The 15,314-nt window shown below is 41.0% G+C and overlaps 2 protein-coding genes across 2 annotated transcripts in view; one reads left to right on the forward strand and one right to left on the reverse strand.

Annotated features, from left to right (window-relative positions):
* Positions 1 to 279: 279 nt before the first annotated feature.
* Positions 280 to 6,269, reverse strand: PDE12 (phosphodiesterase 12). The gene is made up of 3 exons (XM_053953923.1): positions 5,013 to 6,269; positions 3,886 to 3,964; positions 280 to 3,183 (listed from the first exon to the last, which is right to left on the reverse strand). The coding sequence occupies exons 1-3, from the start codon at positions 6,258 to 6,260 to the stop codon at positions 2,741 to 2,743; spliced, it is 1,770 nt and encodes a 589-aa protein (XP_053809898.1). The 5' UTR covers positions 6,261 to 6,269; the 3' UTR covers positions 280 to 2,740.
* Positions 6,270 to 6,493: 224 nt separating this feature from the next.
* Positions 6,494 to 15,314, forward strand: part of DNAH12 (dynein axonemal heavy chain 12) — a 58,821-nt gene continuing 50,000 nt past the window's right edge. The window contains exons 1-13 of the mRNA XM_053953918.1: positions 6,494 to 6,624; positions 7,029 to 7,131; positions 7,876 to 8,039; positions 8,265 to 8,355; positions 8,630 to 8,653; positions 9,578 to 9,767; positions 10,960 to 11,038; positions 11,923 to 12,081; positions 12,765 to 12,960; positions 13,404 to 13,592; positions 14,410 to 14,560; positions 14,670 to 14,761; positions 15,007 to 15,185. Of these exons, the coding sequence (XP_053809893.1) occupies positions 7,876 to 8,039; positions 8,265 to 8,355; positions 8,630 to 8,653; positions 9,578 to 9,767; positions 10,960 to 11,038; positions 11,923 to 12,081; positions 12,765 to 12,960; positions 13,404 to 13,592; positions 14,410 to 14,560; positions 14,670 to 14,761; positions 15,007 to 15,185 (1,514 nt within the window). The 5' untranslated portion in view covers positions 6,494 to 6,624; positions 7,029 to 7,131. The remainder of the gene's footprint in view (positions 6,625 to 7,028; positions 7,132 to 7,875; positions 8,040 to 8,264; positions 8,356 to 8,629; positions 8,654 to 9,577; positions 9,768 to 10,959; positions 11,039 to 11,922; positions 12,082 to 12,764; positions 12,961 to 13,403; positions 13,593 to 14,409; positions 14,561 to 14,669; positions 14,762 to 15,006; positions 15,186 to 15,314) is intronic.

Below are 15,314 nucleotides of genomic sequence, written 5' to 3' on the forward strand. Positions count from 1 at the left end.
TCATTTTTTTTCAGAGCTGGCACTTTGTAGGCCTCTGTATTTCTGACTCAGCTGTAATGCAGTCATTTTCAGTATTTCCCCTGGTGTTGATACTGAATTTTTTCCTTGAACAGATCTTCCAATTAATTTTTCTGCCCTTTAAGATGCAATATGCTTGCAAATGTTACATCTTCAGGTATAAGTGTTCCCTCATTTAGTAAATTAGTAAAATTTATTTGCCCAGACAAGGGGTTTACAGCTTTCATTCTATTTGCAAGATTTTCTCCTCGCACGTGTATCTTGAAGTTATGAATCAGCCATACTTTTATTATTAACTTTGCGGTCTAGGAGAGTACAGACATCAACTCACGCAAGACTGAATTACACATTATTTTTTTAATTAGACTTACTTAAAAAACTGATCAAAGATCCATCCAAATTATTTAGGGTCAAATTTTTCAGGGAGAGTCCATCACTAGTGCACTGATCTAACATCCTTCATTGCCACATTCCATTTTGCTTCCCTTTTGTATCCAGAGGTGCTTTAGCTACCATATAGCTTAGCTGAAGTGCTGACTTAACAAAACCAGAAATCTGAGGGTTTACATATAGCCTGGCAAAGCTGTTGGAATAAATGAGCACCATTTCATCGAGGTCTTGTGTTATGCTTTGGGGTGGATCTGCTGGAGCAAGTTAAGATCTTGCTTCAAGCTTTCATCACCTCTTTCCACCCACCTCCAAATCTGTATCAGTTCTTTGGGCACAAAAGGCTTTAAGGTGACTAAGTTCAGGACATAAGATCCACTAAAATGATAGTACAAGCAAGAGAACTAAAAGCCCTGTATTTTTAACAGGATCACATCCCTGTTTTAGTTTGGTGTGGCATGAGCAGGAACAAGGAGACAATTCACAGGTGGTAGAGCAGATCAGGTAAGAGTCTGGGATAAGAGGGAAGGTTAACTGCCTATGTTCCTGAAAAAAAGCTGCTTTCGAAGGACATTTACATGAGCTCTTTAGCATCACAGGCTTCTACACACTCAGACTACTGGAATTTGTCCATTTCCCTTTATCTGTGGGCAGAATTGGTGATGAAACACTGGACAATTCATGAGATTTGTCTTCTCACATCATGCTGTTTGAGACACATCTGGAGATTTATGGGCCTGCATCTTTTTAGTCTTGTATGACCTCTGAAGGTAAACCTGCCTTGAGGGGTTTGCTACTGCAGCTACCAGCATCATGTTAGATGACATGATACAGACACTACAGCAGCAAAACATAGAAGTAATTGTATTGGAAATAACAGAAAAGAGCAGATTATTTAAAAGCTGCACATCACCACCCTTCAGAGCATAGCAATTACTATGACAAGAGACAGCACCAGCAACCCTCAGAAATATCCCACCTGAAAATGACTTCCTGGTTTGAGTAGTGTTTAAACAGTTGAGTGAATCCCAGCTACAGAGCACCAGAATGCAGGGGAGGTGAGCAGGTGTGCAAGCAGAGAGAAGACAGCTTTTATCAACCCAGGCAGACTTGTTTTGCCATGAAAGACACCAGTAACTAGAAGAAAACCCCAAACTGACAACAGTAACAGACAATTGATAAAGGGAGTTTTATTAGGTGAAAGAGGAAGATTTAGTGAATGGTTTCCAAATGCTTTTTGTTTCCTATGGATGAATGATGCAGGGCAAGAAGCTTGTTAAATGACTGAACCCACTCCAGCATATTCCATGAAGGTATGGCTAAAATACACTTTCCCACATCCTACAAAATGGGGCAAACTAGGCTATTTCTAGAAAGAAAAAATGCATGTAAAAACACTTAAAAATTCAGGCTGTCTTTGTATGCAAGAGAGGAACAAAATACAACCATTGTGAAAAAGTTTGCAAGTCACTTGTTATTATTTGTAAAGATTTAGGCACAGATAATTAATGCACCACATTGTTCTGTATCTCTCCCCACCTGAAAACAGATGATATGGATAAAAAGCTCCCTCCCATCCAAAGCTGGTTGTCCTAAACTCCAGTATCTTTTATTGCTGATGACTCAAACCAGAAGGAGCATATGTTCAAAGTAGATGATCTTTCTTCATGTAGTCCAATTTCACAAGGTGTTAACATTATCCTCATTACCCATGTTATCTGGGCAAACAAATTGCTTCCAAATCAATTATAGCCTTGAATTTAATATGGCTGATTTTTGACAAAGTCCATTCACTGTTAATTAAGAACATCTTTTCAGAAGTTGGTAGGTACAAGTACATTGTTCATGCAACTTACTAGAAGTTGTGCCATAGTAATGGTAAGTGATCAAGACAATTTATAAACTTAAATTACCATTACATTAATTAAAGTGGAGTCAAGTAAATCCATTTTGCATTTTGTGTTTATTTCTGAATTAAATAGGGTTCAATTTGTAGACTTATCTTACAAATCAGACTAAACTCCTTTTTTTTTAAACAAAATAATTCTTAATCCTTTAAAAACATCACTAAAAAGGTGTATGATAATCCAATTTTCAAAACCCCATCTTCAATGTATTTTTTCCCATTAGCATATAAAAAGGGAAAATTGTCATGCAAGTATTCTGAACAGTGTGACAATACTCAGTAGAGCCATTAAACACATGAACTCTTCATTAATAATTTTGGCTTTACTTTTAGTAGCATACAAGTCCGGGTCTAACCTCAGTTGCCCAGAAGTACATTAAATTAAATTTCTTGTTTAAAAACCTCCAAAAGCACCATGCCAGAGCTACTCTATTTCCACTTCAAGTCACATATTAGTGCTATATGATCAGAAGGATGTGAAACACTTGGCAAAGCCTGGTGGGTTGTTATTTCTTCATGACTTGGCAATGGAATAACTTGTTCAACCTCGAGAGCGTTTCTGTCAATGAAAATGTAGTCCAGACATCCATGGAACCCACCAACATAGTTTGTATAAGCAGGTTCTCCACAAGCACTTTGCAGTTTGAAAGGATGGCTTAGAGACATACTGCACCTTTCTTCCTCCCCATTTGAGACCCAGTCTTCATGATCTTCAGCAATGCCACCACTGCTGATAAAACTGTAAGCTCCTGACGAGGGTGTGCTATTAAAATCTCCACAGAATACGACTGGGATCCTGGGATACAAGTCACATGCTACATGCTTGATGTGAGACATGGCTACAGCAATTTGGATCAGACGGATGTTCCCACCTAAGGACATAAAAAAGTATTATTTCAAATAATGCGGAACAGCACTGGAGGTGCTCACTGGGTTGCTCATTTAAGCATATATAGCTCTGAAACAGCAATCCTGAATTTTAGAATAGTTTTCATGAATTAAGAAGCCTTTAAAGTTTGTAACTATGGAAGTTTTTTAGTAACACACAATTTCAACTTAAACTCACCCATGCAAGAACTCTGAAGCTTTAACACCCATATACAGCAGTTTTCCATTGCATGGCAACCTCCTAATAATATTCCCAAAAGGGCACAGAACCAAAAGAAAACTAACTGAGAAGAGAAGAATCTCTCCTAACAGCTTCTGGAGCCCAATCTGGTTGCCCCTCCTGGCAGTACTCTGGGAGAGCTCCACGTTCAACAGGTCTGGGAAACCATAAGCACACACAAAGCTCTATTTTATGGTCTGCTTTTTGGGTGAATTGTGTGTATTGTGACTTGCCTTGCTTTCATCTGGATTCTATTGACTCCTAGGCACACTAGAAAAATAAATATATAAACAAGACCTAAGAGTCTGGCTTAATTTCATCTAGATAAGAAGTGAGGCAGGAAACCCTCAGTTCCAGAAGAAAAGATTATAGCTGCAAAAGAATGGTGGGAAATCTGTTCTCCCAAGGAAGAGCAAAAACCTTTCCAAACCTAGTTATCCCACATGCAGGAATGTGCCAAAATTACCTTTGGGGTGCCAGTATAGGTGGGTATTTGCTACACAAAGCTTCCTGGAAGGATCAGTTGTAGACTGAAGAACCAAAACCTTTAAGAGAGAAAACAGTCTTTGTTAAGTCTTAAATAGACTTATAGGTTATATATTTTAAAATCCACTAGTCAGCTTATGCCTTCATGGCAATCCAGTTCAAAGAGTCTGATGCTTATAACCAATAAACTCAATTTAGAAGCTGCACTTTTCAATGATCTTCTATATAAGGTCTGGGTATCAGCCAAAATATTACCACTACATCATTTAACAAACTTTTTTTGAATGTGTCTGGTTTGGCCATATTTTTTTGATGAGATATAGTTAAGGCTGTACCATTCTGAAGCACTTTTGTATTCACTCTCTGCAACAGAGAGTGAAAAACAGAGCTAAATCTCTGTTTATGGCAAGCAAATGTAGCATTTCATAATTGTGAAATTGAACAAAACTTTGGAGGTGATTTCAGTTATCAAAGAAATCCCATTAGTCCTATTCAGTCCATGAGCAGGAAACTTTTACTGGTATTTCTGCAATTCCTGACGCAGCCTTCTATCTTACACACTTGCACTAGCACAACAGCTCTGTGGGCAGACCCTCTGGCATCAGGAAGCTCACACTTGTCCAACCTTATTTGATCCCTCCTGCCACTTGCTAAAGAGGCACTATAAAGCATACTCAGCTAACTTACCTAAACTTGATTTATAAGATCTAAGTTTTATAAAATAGATTCTGACATATAAAAGTAAGTAGTGAAAAACTGGCTGGCAATACCACCAGCCAGGAATCACTACCCGGCCCAGAATCTCAACAGCTGTCTTCATTTTAAAACAAAATAATACTGCCTTTTTAAACCAAATTTTGGTAATTCCATATATGCAGTTCAGTAAGATCTCAATGTTCTGGTTTTGATCCTAAGTTGATCTTCTCCTCTATCCATTACCCTAGCTAACAGAGAACACAGTTCCGCGTTTCAAACTCCTAATCCCTCACCTCCCTTCTGCTGCTTGAGGCTCAACAACACTGGCCCAGCTGCACCTGGAAACAGTGGGAGGAGGTGAAAGGGGGAAAGAGAGAGGGGAAAGAGAAGAAGACATGTCACAGCTGGTACCTGCAGCACAGAGGACCTCTGCAGCACCTTCTCCTGCACCAGGGGGTACTTGGCCAGCTGCTCACACAGCTCCTTGTGCAGCGGCTCTGAGAGCAGGGCTTCGCTGAAAACGATATCGTGCTGGCTGAGGAGACTGAACTTGTCCCTGCGATAGAAAGTAGCCAGGCCTTCGTGCTGCTTCTCCTTAATCCTGAACAACCCCTCCAGTCCAAAAGCATCTAGCGCCGGGGCCAAGCTGTCCACGAAAACAGATTTATCCACCTCCTGCAAGCAGATGAGGTCGGCGCTGTAGCCCGCCAGCTCCTTCTTGAGTAGGTTCTGGCGGTAGTCGATCTCCAGGGCATAGGGAGCGCAGTATGGGTAGAGCACGGTGCGGGAGAACTCCGTCTGCGCGTAGGTGTCGGCCAGGATGTTGTAGGACACGGCGCGGACGGAGCCGTGGCCGCAAACCTTCTTGGTGTACAGGTGCCGGGCGTCGAAGGTGCAGGCGCCGGGCCCGGCCTCCACGGGGCCGGTGCTTTCCACCTCCAGGGCCGGGCCGTAGCGCTGCTCCCCGTCCCCGGGCGTGCAGCGCAGCTTCAGCCGCAGCCCCACCAGCGCGTTGGACGGCGTGAACACGCGCTCGGCCGCCGCCGTCTCCACCCAGGCCTCCCCAGCCGCGTCCCCGCCGCCCGCGGGGCGCTGCTCGCGGAACCAGCGGAACAGGCAGTGCTGCGGCGCGGCGAACTCGGCGCTCACCTTGGGGCACACGGGGAAGCCAGCGAGGATCGAGCGAGGCAGGCGGAGCTCGGTGAGCGCGGGCGGGTTGCGCTCCACGCGGTACCGCGCGTCCCCGATGTGCAGCACGGCGCCGTCCTGCCAGGCAGCCGCGTTCGGCACCTCCTCCGCCACCGCCGCGCCGTCGCGGGAGAACAGCCGCACGGCCGGCACGGCCGGCACCGCCGCCTCGTCCTCCGCGCCGCCCTCCGCCCGCGCCTTCTTGCTCTTCTTGCCCGCCTTGCCGTGGCCCTTAGCGGCGTTGGTGGCGATGCGCGCCAGCGCCCGCCCCAGCGGCTCCGCCTGGTCGCGCTGCATGTGCCGAGCGCTGCCGTCGGGCAGCACGAACCGCAGGCTCAGCTTGGGCTCGGACGGCACGCAGCGCACCACGGCGCGCTCCATGGCGGCGGGCGGGCGGCCGCCACCGCCGTGCGGAGGTGCGGCGGGGGAGCCGCGGAGGCTCCGGAGGGCGGAGCGGAGCCGACGCCACATGGACCCGGCGCCGCTGCGGCTTCCGCGGGGCGCGGCCGGAACCGCCGGGCGGGGCGGGGCGGGGCCGCGCCGTCAACCGCGCGCGACGGGGGCGGGGCGGCGGGCGGGGCGGGGCTGCCGCGCCGTCAGCGCGCGCGGCAAGGGGCGGGGCCTCGCGGGAGGCGGGGACGGGGCGGGCTCGCGCCGCTGGCCGTGAGGCAGCGCCTCCTGCCGGTGACCGGGCCCCGCTCCGGGCCGGCCGCTCGCTCCCGCGCCCCGCCGTTAACCCGCCCGCACGGCGTGAGCCAGGACCACCGGAGAACCAGCGGGTTCTGTTCCCTCGGCAGCGAAACCCCTCTACTCATCGCAGCTTCCTGGCCGACAGGTGTTCGAGGCGTGGACGGGTCTCCCTCATAACGCCCCGATGTTAATTGCCTGTGGATAAATCCTTTAACGTCGAGGCTTTGGGTTTCTGTTCTGTTCGTGAGAAAACATTTCATGTGTGGGTTGAGACCTTACGCTGAATAGTCCCGGGCAGTGAGGGCCACGCTAGGAAGGTGTCCAGGACTCTGACATAAAATTCCCTCCCGCTGCTCCCCCAGCATCTGCGCGTGGGGCTCTTCCCACACAGACACAAAATTTGGGTTTTAAAGCCTCTTTTGTCAAGTGTGGGCAGGCGGGTAACAAACCTGTGGAGTTCCTTAAAATTTCCATTTGTAGTTGTACAAAAAGGAGAAGCTTAGCAACAGCCACCTGATGCTTGAGGGTATTATATTTATACTTTCTCAGGCATTCTTGCAGTGATCTGCTTGGTGCAGGCAGAGGCTGGAGCAGAGGGACTTTCTGACTCGCTCGGGTTGTGCCAACCCTGTGGAAGACAGAGACGGTCAAGGTAAGGTTTTTCCAAGTTTCTTTTTTCTTTGTCGTCACGAGAGGCACTGATTTCGGACAGGGAGAGCCCCGAGCACCTCTCACGGGCCGGGTCCCACCCTCGGCTCCAGGGCAACCGCGCTGTTGTGCAGAGCCGGGGCCGCGGCGCCGGGAGAGGTGAGAGCGGCGGGGCTGAGGGAGCGCCGGGAAAAGCCGATGTCCCGGCCGGCCGTACTTGAGTCCTTTGGGTCCTTTGGTGCATCCACCACCGCCCGGTTCGGTGCTTTTTTAGGACATACCACTGATTTAGGAGGTAGCTTTGGCTTTCTGCTCCCCTGTGGGAAGCTGTTGAAACGCGGTGGTGAGTTTGTGCATCGTGTTTCCAGGGGAACCCGACCATCAGTCTTTGGAATAGCCCTACTCAGGCGATTAAGTCGCCATCGAAGAGCGATCTTTTAGTTGAACCTTAGCCCAGTCACAAAACATAAATTTGTTGGGGTTTTTTTCTTTCTTCCTTTCTTTCCTTTTTTTTTTTTTTTTCCTTCTTATGGCATGCTCTGTATGTACACACTTTCCCTTGAACTTTGCCATTTTATCATATAAACTATTGTTTTCTTTATTAAAACAACTGTCGTACCTGAACTGTGGAGATCGCTGAGGTGACCTCATTTTATGCCTTATGTACGTTCAACTTAATAGATGCATGTGTCAAACTCATTTCTGGACAGGATTGTGTTCTAGAATTTTGGTTTTGTTACGGTTTTAGATGGAGCACTCAAATGAAGCAACTTCCAGTAAAAGGACTTTGAGAACTTTGTTTCGTCCTGCTGCTTTACCTCCACCATTCATATCTGAAATGTCACCATCACAGAAGAAACTGTTGGCATACCACAAAGGCAAGGAGCAGCAAAAGATGATTAATCAGTTGCTGTGAGTTTCATGTAATTCAAGACATGTTGAAATTCAAGTGAAAGAGACATTAAACATTTGATATTTGATAAATAACAGTGTTTGTTTAATATAATTATAGTGAGATGTAGTGATCATGGAGTTGGTAATGATGAAAAAAGAGGTTGCTCCTGTTAAAGTGCTAGCATTATTTTCATTGTATTATTTGTAGTTTTTCTGCACTTCTGATGCTGTGGTTTACTTTAGAATTGATCGAGCTCTTGAAGTCTATTACATTAACATGGATGAAACAGATGAGAGAGATGCTGCACCTCCTATCACAGAACTGCCTTCCACTGTGAGAAAGTGTTTTTTTATTAAGTGCTTCCTATTTAGTTCTTTGTTATTGTGACATTTATTTTCCTTCTTGGAATTTACTTCAAGATACTTGTTCTGCTCCTCAGTAATTCATAAATGTATTTATATACTCAGGTAATCCAATTGAAATGTGTGCCTGTATATCTGTAGAATAAAGTCTTTGTTTAGGAATAATATTTGCTAAATTTTGTAGTTCCAGTATTTTTGTTTCTATGTTCTTAATATATAACAATTTCCCATTTCTTTTTATACAGATGGACAATGAAAGCCAACTAAGGGTGAGTTAAATTCTTTCATTTGCTTTTTTTGGCATAGAAGAGTAAATGGCCCCTATTAAGAGAAGTTGAGTATGTTATACAGAATTATTGCTATTAAACAAGAAAAAGTAGTCTTGGTGGGGGAAAATGGAATAGGAGCAAAACAGGAATCTTGTCTTTGGTCCTGTAGAGGGAAAGTATTTTTCTGTTTTAGAAAGATCATCTGTCAATAATTAATTTAACCTTAGTTAAAGATCATTATTTAGGGAAAAAACCTAGCAGGCTTCAGGATTTTTTTTCAGCTTAGGTCATAGATTGTACCTTAGCCTGTACAAAAAGTAGTCTTTGACATCATTCCCTTAATTTGAAGAACATATACTAAACTTCAAAATTGTGTATAGCTTTTAAAGTAAGACTTCATCTCTGAGAGCCAGTTGAAACTCAAATTAGTATTGAAATATTTATATTAAGTAGCCTAAGGTAACCAGTTTTGCCTAGCTGTTGTTAGGGAAACTCATTATGTAGACATTTTCATAAGAAAACTGTCAATCAAAAGCAGAAATACCTATTTCTTTGGCCAAGACCCACTCCCCTTATGGAGGATGTTTGTCCACACTTTTTTCTAGAGAAATCTTTGTCCAAAGAACAATAACCTTAACCTTGAACTATTTTATTGTTAGCCATAAGCTTCAGCAGAAAACCAAGGAAAATGCCATACTGACAAGTACCATATTTTATATTTTATCATTAAGACAGAGAGATCATATTACCAACCACAGAGCAGTTTTTAGGGTATTAGTCAGTGAATGCTGAAAAGATTAGATTAAATACCCTGCCTTTAAGGAAATTAAGAAATTTTGAAATTAAGAAATTATGAATAAAAAGAGACTTCTGCCAAGCCTAACATGAAAACACATACATAGGTATGTAATCTTGTCCTTTCAGGCAGACTATCTCTTTTTGAAGAGCTGCGTGCAGAGTAATCCGATGGTTCCCATCCAGCAGCAGTGGCTGAGGTCCATGCTCACCATGGTGCCACAGTCACTTATGGAGGGCAGAGACAGAGAGCTGCTCACTGAAAACCTTTTAAAGGAGATAGTGAGGGATTATGAAAAAACCATGCAAAGATGTGTGTGTAAGTACTACAGATTACTCGGCACTTATATTAATTTTAGTATATATATTATAAACTCCATATTCTCGTGCTTAAAATAATTTTTCTGCTTTGTTCTTTCAACCAGGTGGGATCTCTGTAATTAACTACTGATTTAGCTTCTCCTGTCTTATCAAATGTGTGTTGGCCATAATGTTTAAGGCAAAACTTGCTTATTTTATTTGAACCAGTAAAAGGTTAACCAGCTGAAAATACAGTTCAAGCAAAGACAAAGTCAGCTGCACACCTCATGTCAAAAAGGTTGATTGCTGATGAAGTTATTTCATTTTGTCTTTAACCTATTTAGTTATTTTGAAGCAAGAATGTGTTGCTGTTTACTGTTAAAGAAAGGAGAAACTTTTAAGTACTAGTTTTCTGATGGTGCTTTTGTTGCATGAGGAAGCTTACAATAAAAATCTGCAAAGAGAATTACTGTTCTCAGATATAACTCACTTCAATTTTAAAACCTTTTAAAAAGAGTCATGAACTGGAATTTTGAAAGCGTTTTCCCTTGAAATCATGTATTAATTTATTTACATGGGTAGTAACAGGAATCTGAAATTGGGCCCAGTTTTGTTAATATTTTAGTGAATGGCTGATCTTTTTAAAAATGTAGATTAAAAACCAAACAATTTAACATTGGACTAACTTCTTTGTAATGTCATCAGTGGCATATTTATAGTATCTCACTGTAATGATGTAACAAAGTTGCCATAAATTCTTGCAATCATACATTATATCAAGTTGGAAGGGGTCCATAAGGATTAGAGTCCAGCTCCTTGCAGGACTCTCCAAAACTCAACCATTCAACTGAGAGCACTGTCCAGGTGCTCCTTGCGCCCTGGCAGGAATGGTGCCATGGCCACTTCCCTGGGGAGCCTGTTGCTGTGACTGACCATCCCCTCAGCAAAGAAACTGCTTAAGTGTTCAACTATTTAAACACAAACACATCTGAAAAATTTCAGGAACAGGAACCAGAATTGGAATTAAGGCACCCAAGTCTGTATAAAAATTCAGCAGAAGCTATTGATTTTCAGTTACCTTTGGGTGAATGTGTTTTGTAGACTAAGGTGACACAATTACTTTTTCATCCTCCATGTGCTTGGTTCAAGGAAGTACAGTGACTATTGAATATGGCCTAATTTTCTTCTAATGTTCATGTATTTTTTTTTAGTGAGAAGAACTCTTATTAAACCAGACATAAAAGAACTTGATAACTTGGAAGAGGAGGCACCTTTGCCTTCATTACCTCTGTGAGTGGATTAAGTTAGCAAATAACTCACTGGCAAAATACACTGAGTTACTGAGAATATACAAAATATACTGAGTTACACTGAGAATGATGGACATTCTTGTTGAGTAGTGTGGACAGTTATGGTACAAGATTAATTTTGGAGCCCCTTACTGGGACATTTTTAAATCTCTGTGGAGGATCTTGCATTTGAACATCTCTTATCTTGAGTGCTCTGCAAAGTTTTAGCACTGACAGTGTTTTATTACTGTTATAGTTACGTAGAGCAGCACTCATGACTGCAAATTAAACCTGGCTCCGAGTGCTCAGGCACTAAAGTCACAATGCAGCTGCCTCTGGAACGAACTGTGTGTGTATGGGGTGGTTTTCTGGCAGATAGCAGCAATGTACAGTTCTTTGACAACCTAAAGCTGCATATAAATGCCAAGGTTTAATGTGATTTCGGTTTTATGAGATGAAACCTTGAGACTGAAGGCAAATCTATTATGCCCGCCCATCATGGAAAAGGAGTTTAGGAAGACAGAATATAAATACCCAAACTGCACAATTTGCTGATGCATCAGTGTGTGCTATCAAAATCTGTTGATAAATGCTTCCTGATAGTAGTTGGTGAAGTTATGATTTTACATTGAATGGGCTTCTGTAAGAAGAGGTGATCTGAAAATACCATAAAAGATAAAGCATGTTTTATCAGAGTATCTTTATGACTTCCACTGCATGGTAATGAGGACATGTGTGTGGAATTTAATTAACTATTCACACTAGAGAATAATCTTTTGAATACTATCTGTTATGTATCAGTACTTTATTCAAGTAGTGCTTGAGCTCTTAATTTTTGTTTGCTTATTTGTTTTAGTTGTGTTTTTTATGGTTTTTCTTTTTTAGAGGCCTGGATTTTTCTAGTACGTGGCATGACAGTTATGTCAAAGCGAAAAAACGAATAATTTCCACCTTACATATTCTTCACCCCACAATGAAAACTCTACTGGATTTTGGTTATACAGCATTCTTTAATTTTCTTGTGGTGGATTTCTCTAGTTCCAGGTAAAGTCTGTTTTGCTGAATTATTGACCCATATAGGTTTTTGAAGCTGGCAAAGATGAGCTTGTTCAGTTCTTTTATTTATCACAGAAAAGTTCTTTGATGCACAATTTTAATGTACTGTAATTAAGTTACTCTGTGTTATGACATGTACCTTTTCTTCTCTATGTTATGTATTTTATTGTTGTTCAAGTTGTTGATAATATCAGACCTTTGGATTTGTATTTTGCCTTTAATTCTGTAAAGTTCTCCCCTTATTCACTTATTCTTAATGCTTAATTCCCATAGAAATCTGTTCAAAGTAGTATTTGAAAAATCAGCTGCTAGTAGTATCATCTATAGAGAATTCTATGCTAACCCTGAAGATCAGACTTCTTGCTGGTTTTCAAAAGTTGAATTTTCTGTTTCATCTTGGAACTTTAAATTTTCCTAGTTTTCAAAAAGAAAATTTTCAAAATATTTTTCCTCTTTTTTTTTTTTTTTCCTGGTAATTGTTCTGCAAATCCTGGAGTTTGAGGCAGGCTTTTTCTTTTCTTTTTGTCTACTGAAGCAATGTGTAAGTTCCCACTGTGCTTCCTACTAGAGAAAGACTACGTTTATAATACAAAAGTTTGTATTGTTACCTTACTCCATGTTTGGTTTGTTTAAATTTTGTTTATAAAGTTGGCTGTAACTTTCTTTTCTAGATTGAAAGGGCCAATTGACTGTAAATCTTTACAAACTGAAGCATCTCTAAGTTGTTCTAAAGCAGAAGACAAGATAACGAGTACATGGTACCAAAGAGTTATTGGTCTCTTCACTCAGTCAGAGGCCTTGGATGGTGTAAAGTTGGATCAGCTTGAGTCCTTTTATAACTGTGTGGCTGTGCTTATGTCTAATCAGGTAAATGTCTTTCCTCCCATGATAAATTTAATGGGATTAAAACATTACTTGCTTTGTAGAAAAAGAATGGAACAATAGTCTAATCAAAGGAAAATGCTTTCAAGATATTTCATTTCTACATACATGTATTAGTAATAGGCTTACTTTTGTAGCAAAAATTGATGCATAGGCTTTACTGAAATGTTTACTTGTTCATTAGTTTTCACCATTTGAGGGTTGGGACTAATACACACTAGAAAAATTAGAACTGATTTTAATTAAAATTATTAGAAAAATAATTGAACTGATTTCTCATTCGAATTATTAGAAAAATTCACACTGCTTCAGTTATCCATTAATCAGGCCAGAAGTGCTAAAATGAATGGAAATCCTGGCTTAGTGGATGAGTGGAAAATGGGTTGAGCCCTTTTTATGTCAACTATGTGATCTATGTTGTTGCCTAGCTGAAAGAATTACTGCAAAGAACAACTGAAGTTTTTGTGAAACTTTTTGATCCTGAAGACAGAAGTCGTCTGCCTATATTTAAGATGGACTTGACTTTTGATGAAAATAGAATGGAGTTTTATCCAAGCTTACAAGACTTAGAAGAAGCAATTCTGTTTGTAGTAGATTGTATAGGACAGACTCTTCAGGTGGGTTTTGTTTTATTTAATTATGTAATTGTTAAGATGTTCAGTGTATGAAAATACTTGTGATTTAGGAGTCTGACTACCCTGGCAATGGGATCAGAATACAACTTTTATTTATTTTCCACAATGGTTCTACAGGTCACATCATGAATTGTGATACCCAGTGGCACTCCAGGCTCTGAAGTAATTCTGTAATTTCTTGTTTATAAAAACTTGGTGCACCTGCTATTGATTGTTTTAGTCTGCTCTTTGGATCTGCAATTATAATAATAACCTCTTCAATTATATGTGTGATGATTTGCAATAAATTTTCATTAAAGTTAAGATCTCCAGAGAAACACAAGGAAAATTAGAGTTGATATTCCTTTTCTTTCTAAGAAAAAGAAAATACTTAAATCTCTAAAAACTGTTATATACCACATCAAAAGATTGGTGTCTTGGGAACCTGTCTGTGGTTCCAGGGAAGAGAGTCTTTCTGGGGGCTTTAGATGTGAACTGAGTATTGGTCACTAGTCATATGTGGTGATACTTTCAGAGAAGTGTTTTGGGGTTGGCTTTCTGTATTTGCATATATTATATAATTTAATTTTATGTAAGATTGGATAATTTTTTGTTTTCCTTTACATATTTCATGTTCAACTCTTTGCTTCAGGAAAAGTCATTCTACTTGTCTATAAAGCATGAACCATGAACTTGGTCATGGTTAGGGTCTCATACTTTTGTGATCATGTCTTCTGCAGATTGCAACTTACTTTTAAAGTATAGGTATCCTTGTGCCACTTCTTAAAATGTAAATAATCAACACTTGCACTATTCTTAGAACTTCCAGACGATACATGCTTGGCTAACGGGTGGCACTGCAACTCTGGATGCTGAGCTTCCTGCTCACACCGTACAATGGGCCAAATCCACTCTGGAAAAATCTATCAGAGACAACTTAGAAGGCCCACAGGAACATTTTAAAGGCTATGGTAAGTGATAGAAGAGTGTGTAAATAGCTGTGTCGCTTCTTTGTAATAAGTAGCTTGCTGTATGGCATATGCATTTTAGTAATATAAATATGTTATAATTGAATTGTAGTTGAAAGTTATGGCTGGCTTGTAGATGGAACTGCAGAGGAACGGATAAACAGATTTATAACAGAACAACCCAGTTTTGATGAATACACTACTGTAAGTTTTAATTCTACACTTTATAAATAATTTTTACTATACATACAGCAATAATGAAGGGTAACAGATGCTTAGCCTTTAGCTAAAAATATATGGAGTACCTAAAATGTAACTGATTTTTTTCCCTAAACATTTATGGTAATACAAGAAAACAATACTTATTTTCTTCAGTGTCTAATACTTACTCATGTAGCCAAGTATTTAAACAACAACTCTGAAGTGTAAAGTCTAATGTTTTTCTGAAGTTCATAGATGAATTTTTCACCCTCAAGAAGGAAATCATGAGTTTGCCAGAGGTGATTTATTTCCCTATGATCTGTTTGAATTGTGAGGATTTAAAGCAAGGTTTGGCAAATTGTGCAAACAACTTTGCAAAAATGCTAATGGACAAAATATTTGCAAATTACAGAAAGGAAAATGAAAGGTAAGAAATTTTATGCTTGTGAATGCTCTGTGTGTTAAATGCATAGCAGAAACATGTAGAAGAAATGCAAATATACCATCCTTTGTTTACTGAAGGTTCTTGGCTAACTAATGATCTAATGCAGTTTGC

This window comes from Vidua chalybeata, chromosome 12, assembly GCF_026979565.1.
Source record: "Vidua chalybeata isolate OUT-0048 chromosome 12, bVidCha1 merged haplotype, whole genome shotgun sequence".
Lineage (NCBI taxonomy): Eukaryota > Metazoa > Chordata > Aves > Passeriformes > Viduidae > Vidua > Vidua chalybeata.

Coding starts and splice junctions, on each gene's coding strand:
- PDE12 (XM_053953923.1), bottom strand. CDS start 6,260: ATGTGGCGTCGGCTCCGCTCCGCCCTCCGGAGCCTCCGCGGCTCCCCC. Junction 3,965..5,012: donor AGAGGTCCTCTGTGCTGCAG/GTACCAGCTGTG, acceptor TCTCTCTTAAAG/GTTTTGGTTCTTCAGTCTAC. Junction 3,184..3,885: donor CCTATACTGGCACCCCAAAG/GTAATTTTGGCA, acceptor TTATGTCCTTAG/GTGGGAACATCCGTCTGATC.